The sequence below is a fragment of the Rana temporaria genome, chromosome 5, assembly GCF_905171775.1.
Source record: "Rana temporaria chromosome 5, aRanTem1.1, whole genome shotgun sequence".
Lineage (NCBI taxonomy): Eukaryota > Metazoa > Chordata > Amphibia > Anura > Ranidae > Rana > Rana temporaria.
Genome location: NC_053493.1, coordinates 20032871 through 20046133, shown reverse-complemented (window position 1 = coordinate 20046133; position 13263 = coordinate 20032871). Strand labels below are relative to the sequence as shown.

The 13263-nt window shown below is 44.1% G+C and overlaps 1 protein-coding gene across 2 annotated transcripts in view; it reads right to left on the bottom strand.

Moving 5' to 3' along the window:
• CRPPA (CDP-L-ribitol pyrophosphorylase A) overlaps positions 1-13263 on the bottom strand; it is a 313658-nt gene that overhangs the window by 135579 nt on the left and 164816 nt on the right. For both annotated transcript variants that reach the window (XM_040352251.1, XM_040352250.1), the window contains one exon: positions 444-536. In XM_040352251.1, coding sequence (XP_040208185.1) covers positions 444-536 — 93 coding nt within the window. The remainder of the gene's footprint in view (positions 1-443; positions 537-13263) is intronic.

The window sequence follows — 13263 nt, the reverse complement described above, 5'->3', positions numbered from 1 at the left end:
AAAAAAAACTTCCTAATCTGTACCCAAATGTCAGTCACAAGTTGAATCATGAAGGGAGTTGGAATGTTTACAGACTGGAGGGAGTTGGACTCTTCATTGGATTGTACAGCCCAAAGGGATGATGATGATGATGATGATGATGATTTACAAGGATGAGATGATGATGATGATAATAGAGCTCTACATGATGCTTGTATGACAACTTAGGCTACCTAAATCCTGCAATCTGTGCCCAAGCGTCAATCACAAGTTGAACTATTTATGGACTGGAGGGAGATGGACTGTTTATTGGACTGTACAGCCCAATAGAATGATGAGGAGGATGATGGTTTCATATGAACAATATGATAATGATGATCATGATACAAGAGCTATACATGATGCTTATATGACAATGTAGATATCTATAGTATAGAACGATAAAAGTAACGACTTCAACTTACATTGATGCAAACAAAATTGTAGCACTGTCCTTGTAGAATACTCTGTAGGTCTTGGCTTGTTTTGCACATTGATGATGAAATTGCTTTCACGTTCTACAACAAAGCAAAATGAAACAAAACAAAAAAAACAAAGCGGTGAAATCAAAATGTAAAAAAAAAAATCTGAAAAGGTTGGCAAAGCACACATTTTGGATATTGATGTTTTTAATTACGTCTGGCCGATTCAAAAATGCTTGACTGATAAATGTATTTAAGTGCAGTGCCTATGTTATACAAAAACACATTGATAAAATTGTAGACATTTCTTTATAATATGTTTATTTTTTACAATCATAGGTATACCATTCTCCATATGTTCTCCTGAAGAAGTCACTAGTTCACGAAACGTGTTGAAAAGTGCTCTAGTTCACGAAACGTGTTGAAAAGTGCTTTTGCATTAAGTTGACTTTATTGAATAATAACAACAAATACCTGTACATAGGTGAGACTATATAGTAAAATATTTAAGATCAAATCAGAGGATAAAATGTATTTATCAGCTTTCAATAATCAATCGCGGTTTGCTTTTATGATATCAGTTTTGTGCTCATGTATTAATAAAAGGACATTTTAATATAAAATGCAATTGTATTGTCTGGCTAAAAATTTCCGAATGTATTATGTGTACAACTTTACAAAATACATCACAAACACTTACATTCCCTTAAAGGAGAAAATTCAGTTTCACTACCAGAGACCTAATCTTCCAGGCCTAAAATTAGTTTTTAAACGTGTGCTAGAAATGACAGCAAAAGGGTTAAGTGAGTGAGTGAGAAACTTGTAAAGCGCAACACATGCGAACTGAATCGCCTCTGGGCGCTGTATCCATTTCCTGGGTAAGGAAGCCCCTTGACCTCAGAAGAGATGGGTTTTAATCTTTCTCCAGAAGGCCAAGTGGTCCGACTCCAGTCGGATGGTAGTTGGTAGTGCATTCCACAGCTGAGGACCCTGGACTGCAAATCTTCGATCTCCTTTGGACTTGTATCTGGCTTTGGGTATCTGGAGTAGGATTTGATTGGTGGATCGCAGAATGCGATTGGGGTTATGGGCTTTTATTTTTTCGCATAGATATTGGGGGGGGCGTTGCCTTGAATACACTTATGTATTAGGCAGAGTGCCTTGAAAGTGATTCTGTCTTTTACTGGCAACCAATGAAGGGATCTCAGTGAAGGTGAGATTGATTCCCATGGTTTTTTCCCGGTCACTAGTCAAGCGGCCGTAATTTGAACGACTTACAGACGAGTGATTTGGTATTTGGGGAGTCCTAGATAGAGGGCATTTGCATAGTCGAGTCTGGAATAGATGATTGTTCCCACCACGACTGCAATGTCCTCTTTCGGGATAAAGGGAGTGAGTCTGCGTAGTCGTAGTAGGCGCAGCAGATGGTGCGATCCGCTGACTACTGACCCTATTTGTGCATCCATTGTCATGTGGGTGTCAAAAATGACTCAGAGACTTTTGACTTTGGTGCTAGGGGGGATGGTTTTGCCCAGAATGGTTGGGGGAGTCCATGTTGACGCGGGGTGATTTTTCCGGTTAGCGTGAAACAGGAGAAGTTCTGTTTTCGAACCGTTGAGTTTAAGATAACTGTTTGTCATCCAGTTATCTATTAGAGAGAGGGATTTCTCTAGTCCAAGAGAATGATCCTCTTTGTTGCAGATGCGGAAATACAGTTGTGTGTCGTCTGCATAGGAGTGGTAAAGTAACTTCTGGTTACTGATGATTTCAAAGAGAGGGCGAAGATAGATATTAAACAATATGGGCGACAAGGGAGATCCCTGAGGGTTTTTCAGAAGTGAAAGAGAAAAAACTCAGGCAAAGTTGCCTATATTGTAGACATTATATAAGGGGGCGGGCTGACGAGATCAGAATAGAAACCGCATCCCAATTTTAATGAAAGATGCATGAAAAGAAAGCAAAACTCTGGGACTATTAAGGTGTCGAAAACAAATAATAAATTGTATATGATTTTCTTTTTTATTTTATTAACATTAAAATTCATAAAAAATAACAAAAGAACAGCAAAATAATAATTACCGTATATACGAGTATAAGTCGAGGCACCTAATTTTACCACTAAAAACTGTGAAAACTTATTGACTCGAGTATAGGGCCGAAACAACTAATCGATTATGAAATTAATCGATTACAATTTTCATAATCGATTAATCGGCCAGTAACATAATGGTGTTAAAAAATAAAATAAAAAAATTAGCCCTTTATAGTACAAAAAAGCAAATCGCTACTGTAAATATTACTTTCACTGTCCCACAGTAAAAAAACGAACCCCTTACAGTAGCGATTATTTGCTCTTTTTGTACTTATTTTTGTTTTTTTAACCCCATTATGTTACTAAACATCTCAGGCCGGGGTCACACCTCTGTTTTTTGGGGCTTTTTGCAGAAACACACTACAGTTAATTTACAGGTTTTCCTATGGGACACATCCATGATTTTTTTTCAGCTGCTGCGTATTTGGAAAGGGTAAGGACTTTTTAACGCAAAACGGTGCTATTTTGTTTTTTTTTGGTTCAATATACTTCAATGGGGAAGCTGCAGAAAAGCATATAATGTGTTTTTTTCGGCAATTTGTGTTTTGTAATCTGCCAAACAACAAATTGGCTCAGTTTTTTTTTTTTTTTTAAGGCTATTATCCGATTAATCGATTAATCAAAGCAATAATCGGCCAACTAATCGATTATGAAAATAATCGTTAGTTGCAGCCCTACTCGAGTATAAGCCTAGGGTGTCCATCTGCATGCCTCACTGTGCCTCAGTTTGCCTCACTGTGTCCATGTGCATGCCTCACTTTGCCTCACTGTGTCCATGTCCATGCTTCACTGTGTCCATGCCTCACTGTGTCCATGCCTCACTGTGTCCATGCCTCACTGTGCCCATGCCTTACTGTGCCCATGCCTCACTGTGCCCATGGCCCACTGTGCCTCACTGTGTCCATGACTAGATGGGAGTATATAGAAGGGGTGCCCGTATTTGAAAAATCTGTGCTCCCCGTCCGTAGGTACCCCAGACAGCGAACTGGGGCTACATGTGTGCCAAGTTTCAGGTCCAGGGGACCTGCGGCCGGCCAGTAACGCGTCCCCAAAGTTACTGGAGAAATTACCGTTTAACATGGGAGTCTATGGAAGGGGTGCACAAATTTGAAAAATCGGTGCTCCCCGGCCATAGGTCCCCCGGACAACAAACTTTGCACACTTGTAGAGGAAGAGTGGGGTTACATGTGTGCCAAGGGACCTACGGCCAGCCGGAACTGGGTCGCCAAAGTCTGGGAGATCAGGCACAAAAAGTTGACTCAAGTATAAGCCGAGGGGGGCATTTTCAGCACACAAAAAATTGTCGAAAAACTCGGCTTATACTCGAGTACATAAGGTATATAAAGTTTTGAAAAAATACCGTATTTTCCGGCGTATAAGACGACTGGGCGTATAAGACGACCCCCTAATTTTCCAGGAACATTTTTGGTTTTGGGATATACTCACTGTATAAGACTACCCCCTTCTTACTAGTCTTTCTGGAAGCTGAGGGGTAGCCAGAACCGCTGACAGAAACAGGCTTTTTCAAATCTCACTGTGCCATTACATTACATGCCCCCACTGTGCCATCACTTGCCCCTCACTGTACCATCACTTGCCCCTCACTGTACCATCACTTGCCCCTCACTGTGCCATCACTTGCCCCTCACTGTGCCATCACTTGCCCCTCACTGTGTCATCACTTGCCCCTCACTGTGTCATCACTTGCCCCTCTCTGTGCCATCACTTGCCCCTCACTGTGCCATCACTTGCCCCTCACTGTGTCATCACTTGCCCCTCTCTGTGTCATCACTTGCCCCTCTCTGTGCCATCACTTGCCCCCACTGTGCCTGAACTTGTTGCCCCCCAGTGCAATCACCGCAAACACTCACTTTTTTGCAGGCGGTGACAGTCTCCGTGCTGCGAGCGTGAGCGTCAATGATTTGAAAGCCGCGCCTTCTCTTCAGAGTGTTCTGTGATAGGCGGAACACAGAACAGAGGCGCTGCTGGGAAAATTTGTGTTCCGCCTATCACAGAACACTCTGAAGAGAAGGCGCGGCTTTCAAATCATTGACGCTCGCAGCACGGAGACTCGTCCGAGGATGAGAAGGCATCTGTGATAGGAGGAACACAGAACAGAGGAGCTGCTGGGAAGATTTGTGTTCTTCCTATCACAGAACACTCTTGAGGAGAAGGAGCGTCTTTTAAATCATTGACGCTCGCAGCAGCACGGAGACTGTACCCGGCGTATAAGACGACCCCCGACTTTGGATGCATGTTTTTGCATCCAGAAAGTCGTCTTATACGCCGGAAAATACGGTACATTAATCTCATAATAGGTATTACAGAATACATAATTATTTTTATTTTATTTGATACAGTAATATTAAACAGAACAGTGAGATATAGAGTGGACTCTATGGCCCAGATTCACAGAGAGCGGGCGCACATTACGCCGCCGTATCGCAAACCAATGTACGCCACGCCGACCCAGCGCAGAGAGGCAAGCATGGAATTCAGGAAGCCAGTGCTCCCCACGCTGCGTCGGCGTGGCGTAGGTTTCGAAGGCGCAGGCCGGCGTAGGTGGAAGTGGGCTTGTCACATGCAAACCCATGCAAATGAGGCGTGATCCCATGCAAACGATGGTCTGAGCGCCAGACAAGTACGTTTAACGAACTGCGCATGCGCCGTGACGTGGACGCATCCCCCTGCGCATGCTCACAACCACGTCGGAACAACTGCCTAAGATACCCTGGATCACTGCGTCCAACGTAAAACACGCCGACTTGTGTTCCCTGGTGCAGACCTTTGCATGTCTGCTGCTGGGTTACACCTCCTTTATGGGGCTTAACTTTACGCCGGACGTACGACTTATGCGCACCTTTCGTAGCCTGCGTCGGGTGCAACCAGGTTCGCGAATCGCCGTATTTCACCCATTTGCATGTTTGAATGACTAATCAATGGGAGCGGCACCATGCTCCCAGCCTAAATGTGCGCCCACCCTACCCTGGCATAAGCAAGTTACGTCGGCAGGGTGAAGCCTATTTTTAGGCGCATCTCTGTTTGTGGGTCTTGCGCACAGATACAACGGCGCACATTTGCTCTTACGTCGGCGTAACTTGATATACGTCGGCGTTTGTGAATCCGGGCCTATATCTCACTGTTCTGTTTAATATTACTGTATGAAATAAAATAAATGTTCTTTTGCTGTTCTTTTGTTATATTTACATTCAATCTATACAATGCTTTAACGTCTCCTGAAGAAGCTTTTCAAAGCGAAACATGTAGAGCGGTAGTGTCTGTTAGGTAGATTTAGTAAGAGTTAGGTCAGCTTATCTACTGATAAGTCGGCCTAACTCAGAATCTACGCCGACTTATGTTTAAGCGTATGCTCAAACAGAGATACGCTTAAACATATCTAAGATAAGATGGCTTGCGCCGTCCTATCTTAGGTTGCAATTTTTCCGATGGCCGCTAGGTGGCGCTTCCATTGCGGTCGGCGTAGAATATGTAAATGAGTTGATACGCAGATTCACGAACGTACGCCCGGCCGCCGCAGTCGTTTTACGCAGTTTCCGGAAGGCATTAGCAGGCCTAAAGTTATTCCATCTATTAGGTGGAATAACAATGTTAAAGTATGGCCGCCGTTCCCGTCGCGAGATTCAAATTTTTTTACGTCGTTTGCGTAAGTCGTCCGCGAATCGGGATTTACGTCGTTTACGTCCACGTCAAAATCAATAGGCCCGTGCGGCGTACTTAGCCGCAATGCACCCTGGAAAATGTAGGCGCCCGGCGCATGCGCATTACAAAGAAAACTTAAAAAACGTGAGGTCAAGCCTCATTACCATAAAACACGCCCCCCTCCAAGACATTTGAATTCGGCGCCCTTACGCACGCCCGCTTTAGGCTACGCCGCCGTATATTAGCAGGCAAGTACATTGAGAATCATGTACTTGCCTAGCTAACTTATGGCGGCGTAGCCTAAACAGGCTAAGCTACGCCACCGCAAGTTTAAGCCTTTCTCTGTGAATCTACCTACGTATCTCTATATGAATTGATCCAACAGTACAACAAGGAATTTTTATGAATTTTAATGTTAATACAATTTAAATTTTTTCATATATAATTTATTATTTGTTTATTTTCGACACCTTAAAAGTCCCAGAGTTTTCCCTTCTTTTCATATATTGTGGACATGTTCTACAGACGCGTTTTATTTTTTATTTCTATTATCCCTTGACATACGCTTTTTAATGGACAGGTTGGACAGACATCAGGTGCTGGAATTTAAATGTGCTTTTATCCCATTGTAGGTAAAACTATTAACCAATTTCATTAATAGGTCTTGGTTTTTCTAAACAATGTCTTGTTTTTCCTCAACGAAGGATGTTCAAGGTTAAGAAACCAGTAAATGTCATCGGAGGACCCCCAGACACACAAATCACAAGTCATTTATCACATCTAGCAATGACGGGGTCCTCAGAAGCTCACATCCTGCTGGAGACCTCACATTTAATATACAGCAGATGATCAAAGAGGCTGTCAGGACGCCCAGCAAACAAAATTTACAACACGGCGGCGCTGGTCCGCTCTCTGCGCACGTATCTTCCGTCCACTGAGGATTGTCCAATCGTCGCAATACTAACCAAAATCACATGGAAAACCGGCAAAAATGTTTTCAACACATATGACAGCCCTCCATATGACAGCCCTCCATTCATTAAGAAGCTTCCACTCAAAGGGAACCTCATCAGTAACCTTCCAAGAGATCAGATCCTGGTGGTTCTGTCAGTTAGTATCTCTCATGAAGAACACCAACATTGTACTGAAGGCCTCCTGGGATGCCATATTGGATTTTACAGAAAAATTTAAGTGGTTGCAGATTGAAGAGGAACGATCATTTTTATCAATATTAAATTATAATACGGCTAGTTCAGCAATTGTATGTGCTGCAGTATATTATTATTATTTTTTAACCACTTAAGCCCCAGACCCTATTGCTGGTCAAAGACCAGAGCACTTTTTGTGATTCGCCACTGCGTCGCTTTAACGGACAATTGCGCGGTCGTGCGACGTGGTTCCCAAACAAAATTGGCGTCCTTTTTTTCCCACAAATAGAGCTTTCTTTTGGTGGTATTTGATCACCTCTGCGGTTTTTAGTTTTTGCGCTATAAACAAAAATAGAGCGAGAATTTTGATATTTTTTTATATTTTTTACTTTTTGCTATAGTAAATATCCCCAAAAATATATAAAAAAAAAGTTTTTTTTCCTCAGTTTAGGCCGATACGTATTCTTCTACTTTTTTTTTGTAAAAAAAAAAATCGCAATAAACGTTTATTCATTGGTTTGCGCAAAAGTTATAGCATTTACAAAATAGGGGGTATTTTTATGGCATTTTATTAATATTTTTTTTTACCAGTAATGGCGGCGATCATCGATTTTTTTCGGGAACTGCGACATTATGGCGGACACTTTTGACACATTTTTGGGACCATTGGCATTTTTATAGCGATCGGTGCTATAAAAATGCATTGGATTACTATAAAAATGCCACTGGCAGGGAAGGGGTTAACACTAGGGGGGGGGAGTGGTTAATCATGTTCCCTGGGTGTGTTCTAACTGTAGGGGGGGGGGGTGGACTGACATGGGGAAATTAATGATCGCTGTTCATACATTGTATGAACCGACGGTCAGGCATTTCTCCCCTGACAGGCGGGTGCCCGGCAGCGATCGTAGCTCTAAGGCCCCTTTTACACTGGGACGGGAGGTGAGTCGGCGGTTACGTGCTGCTATTTTTAGCGGCGCTATTCGGCTGGAGACAGCAGCGGCTGTTTCCGGTCAGTTTGCAGGTGCAATTTTTAGCGCAATAGTGCCTGCGAAACGCCCCAGTGTGAAAGGGGTCTTACTGTAAAGAAGCATTTCTGTTAGTGGAGGTTTAACTAGATGCTGACCAGCCGCCGAAGTTCTACTGGGGCAGGTCGGCTCTCCTGCACGAGAGCTCGTTGTATAACGTCGGCTCTCGACGTGGCACCCGCGATCGCTCGTTACAGAGCGGGTCCCGGGAGCTGTGTGTGTAAACACACAGCTCCCGGTCCTGTCAGGGGAGAAATGCCTGATCTTCTGTTCATACAATGTATGAACAGCGATCAGTCATTTCCCCTAGTGAGGCCACCCCCCCTACAGTTAGAACAGGGAACATACTTAACCCATTTCCTGCCCCCTAGTGTTAACCCCTTGGATTGGATTGGAATAAATACTTATAGAGCGCCGAATGCGAGTTGTGAAACTCGCGTCTAAGCGCTTACCAACAAGCTGGGGGTATCCAGTTCCCAAGAGCAAAAAGAAGAAACTAGAACATCTAATTAAAAGAGGGGAACAGACAAGAAATAAACAGAAATATAAAAAGAGGGGGGGGGGGGTGTCAGGGCACAAAAAGCCTATCCCTACTCCCTGACCATGGACCGCAGCCTGGGATTAAGGCAGCGTCCTGCTAAGGGCTTGGAAGGCCAAGTCTCTATCTGTAGGCTTGTGAAAAAATAAGTGTTTTCAAGCCCTTACGGAAGGCCATCAAGGAGGAGGATGCTCGGAGCTGATGAGGGAGCTGGTTCCAAAGAGAGTTCCCCAGTGTTTGGAGCCGGCGGCCACCTTTTGAAGCTGATCGGCTAGATTGAATAATTGCTAACAGGGTGTCAGTCGAGCGAAGCTCTCTGGGTGGACAGTAGTGTTGTGTCATATTCGATAAGTACATCGGACCTAGTTGCCAATAGGCCCGAAACACCAGACAGAGTGCCTTGAACTCAACCCGTTTTGCTATCGGGAGCCAGTGTAGATTCTTAAGCACCGGGGAGATGTGATTCCGCCTTGGGCAGTTTGTGACTAGTCTTGCAGCATGATTCTGTGTAATCTGCAATCGTTTTATCCACTTCTGTGGGAGCCCTAGAAAGAAAACATTAGAACAATCTAACCTAGAGTGGATAAGTCCATGAACTAAGATCATACGGTTATGCTGAGTGAAGAGATTCTTAATTTTCCGTAATAATTGCAGATGATAGTTGGCTGATTTTATGCAATATTTTGCGTGAGGTACGAAGCTTAGTTCAGCATCAAAAATTATACCCAGATTTTTTACCTGCTTAGCTGGAGTTGGGGCAGGGCCAAACGAGGATGGCCAAGCAGGTAAAAAGGTAGAGTTGGCCTGTGGGCCGATCAGCAAAAGCTCAGTTTTGTCGGCGTTAAGGCCTAGCCTGTTTGAGTCCATCCATTGTTGGATGTTAGATAATCCCTTATTCAGCTGCTCAGGCATATTAGGTCCACTTGCAAGGTCTGCCAAGATCTGTGTGTCATCCGCATAGATCTGGCAGCCTAGACCATAGCTGGTAATGAGGTCGGCAAGTGGGCGCATGTAGCAGTTAAAGAATAAGGGAGAAAGGGCAGAGCCCTGAGGTACCCCGCAGGTCAATGACTGGGTATTTGAGCGGTACGACTCCATTTTTATGGAGTATGTTCTTTCGGACAGGAAGGATCTAATCCAATTTAACACTGCGTCCTCACAGCCAAATAAGGATTGCATTCTAGAGAGAAGGATAGAATGGTCAATGGTGTCAAACGCCGCACAGAGGTCCAGCAGCACCAAGGCTGCGGACCCCCCCGCATCGCGGACACCCAGCAGACGTTCCCTCATATCTAGGGCAGACATCTCCGTACCGCGACCGGGTCGAAATCCCGACAGAGTCATGGAACAGACCATGTGACTCAAACTGCTCCTGCAGCTGGGTAAACACAACCTGCTCCAGGACCTTAGATAGAAAAGGCAGTAGAGAAATGGGGCGGTAGTTGGTAAGTATCGTGGGTTCCAGGCACACTTTTTTCAATAATGGGAGTATGATTGCTCTCTTGACTCTAGAAGGCACTATACCCAAGCGGAGGGACAAATTAATTACTCTGCAGATGTCAATAACCAGAGTGTCTACATGCTTCTGAATGAACCAGGCAGGGCAGGGGTCATCAGGATAACTGGTTGGTTTCAGTTTTGAGATGATAGCTCTGATTTCCTCCTCTGACACTAGGCAAAATTTCTGTAGTTTTTCCGGGGTGGTTTTGGCTTTTGATGTTGCACAGGGGGGTGCTAAGGAGGATCGAGCACAGATTTTCTCCACTTTTGAAATGAAAGACTGGTGGATATCATTACACAGTTGTGGGGATGCCATAATCTTGGAGTGGAATCTTTTTGGCTCAAAAATCTCCTGGACTATGGCGAACAGTTCTCCCGTTTAATTAGGGGCAACGCTAATTTTAGTATTATAATATGTTCTTTTTAGCGTTTTTACTGCCTTGGCATAACCTCTGCAATGTATGCGGTAGGCTTGTTTGTCAAGATTGCATTGAGATTTTAGCCATTTTCGCTCCAAGAACCGTCTCTTTTTTTTCAGAGGGAGGAGGCTAGATCAATACCACGGTTGGGATTTCTGTAATCTCGGTCGGTTGTTAGCCACCTGAAAGGGCGCCACTTCGTTCAATGATTTTTTGAGCCTAGATTCAAAATCGTCCAAGGCACTCTCTAATTGGAGAACACCTTCTTCGAGATCGTCAACAAGCTTATTCTCCTCAATCTCGTTGTCAGTTTTAATATAGCAGTTCTTGAATTCATCACAGTTCACAGGCTTAAGTTTTCGAAATGGGATTGACTTACGCATGTTATTACCCGCCTGTATTCTTTTGAGAGCAAAGTCGGGAAGAACATACGAAGTCAAAAAATGATCTGACCACACAATTTTTTGTATCGTCACTTTTGAAATGGAAAGACCATATAGGAAAAGAGCATCTAAAGTGTGGCCCTTGATATGAGTGGGTTCCTTGATATGCTGGGTGAAATGTAAAGCCTGCATGTCATCCAGGAGATCTTGAGCGTCCTGGTTCCGTACATCGTCTAGCCACAGGTTTAGGTCACCCTGAATCACTACATGATTGGAAATCAATGAAAGTTGCATAGAGAAATCGGCAAAATCAGAGAGAAATTGGGCCAGAGGGCCAGGAGGCCTATAGATGATTGCGAATGTGAATGTTGCGTTATCATTTACTAAGCATTTCGCTGCTAGGTGTTCAAAGGTATTATAGGGAGAAGAGGAGATTTCTTGGCAAATCAAATTAGTGTCGTGAATAATGCATATGCCTCCACCTTTTTTAGTTTGTCTATTCTTGGTCATGATGCTATAGTTGCTGGGTAGTAATTCATCATAGATTGATTTTGAGCTGTCCTGGAACCAGGTTTCTGTAACTCCCATTATATGAGCACCAGAAATTTGCAGCACATTGTGAATTTCATCGCAGTGCTTTACTGCGGATCGGGCATTTACATATAGGGCCTGAATAGACTCAATTGAGTAGGGCTTAACCAGTTTTTTCTGTCTTTCCCAATGTAAATGTGGCCGGTCAGTGATGGTAGGGGCCGGAGCAATTTTTGCAGTATGGGATAAGCAAAGCGCATTGATATCTATCAAGGGAGGGATTTGAGATTGTTCCCAGGAAAGAAGCTCTGCACGTGAGTAACACAATCGTGTACCCTTACCTGTTGATGGAAGATCTGCGCGTGTCATCTTAGAGTTGGTGTTATTGATGTTAAAGAGAGAAAACGGCAAAGGCCCCGCGGGCCCCCGCGGACGCCCGCAGACGCCGCACCCTTATGTCGCACCCTTATGTCGCAACCAAGGTGCGCGCCCGCAGGCGCGCCCGCTGCCGCGAGCACTGCGCTCTGCCCAGATAAGTCCTGGCTGGATAGAGGCCACGCCCTTTTGCGCTCTCACAGCAGGGTCATGTGACCTAAGCCCCGCCTCCAAGATGGCTGCCAGAGGGGGAGGCTCGGCTGATGTACAGCGACGATTTCAGCTGGATTTCAGGTGATTTAAAAGACTTGCACAGGGGAGGGTTGAAGGTTTAAAAAGTCCTCAGCTTTGTTGGTAGAGATGTGCGAGCGCTGCGCTCTGCCCAGATAAGTCCTGGCTGGATGGAGGCCATGCCCCTTTGCTCTCTCACAGCAGGGTCACGTGACCTAAGCCCCGCCTCCAAGATGGCTGCCAGAGGGGGAGGCTCGGCTGATGTACAGCGACGATTTCAGCTGGATTTCAGGTGATTTAAAAGACTTGCACAGGGGAGGGTTGAAGGTTTAAAAAGTCCTCAGCTTTGTTGGTAGAGATGTGTGAGCGCTGCGCTCTGCCCAGATAAGTCCTGGCTGGATAGAGGCCACGCCCCTTTGCTCTCTCACAGCAGGGTCACGTGACCTAAGCCCCACCTCCCTTCACTGCCGGTGGCATTTTTATAGTAATCAATGCATTTTTATAGCACTGATCGCTATATGCCAATGATCCCAAAAATGTGTCAAAAGTGTCCGCCATAATGGCGCAGTACCGAAAAAAATCGATGATCGCCGCCATTACTAGTAAAAAAAAATTTTTTTTATAAAAATGCCATAAAACTACCCCCTATTTTGTAAACGCTATAACTTTTGCGCAAATCAATCAATAAACGCTTATTGCGATTTTTTTTTTTACGAAAAATATGTAGAAGAATACGTATCAGCCTAAACTGAGGAAAACATATTTTTTTTTTTATATTTTTGGAAGATATTTTTTATGGTAAAAAGTAAAAAATATTTTTTTTTCAAAATTGTCGCTCTATTTTTGTTTATAGCGCAAAAAATAAAAACCGCAGAGGTGATCAAATACCACCAAAAGAAATCTCTATTTGTGCAGAAAAAG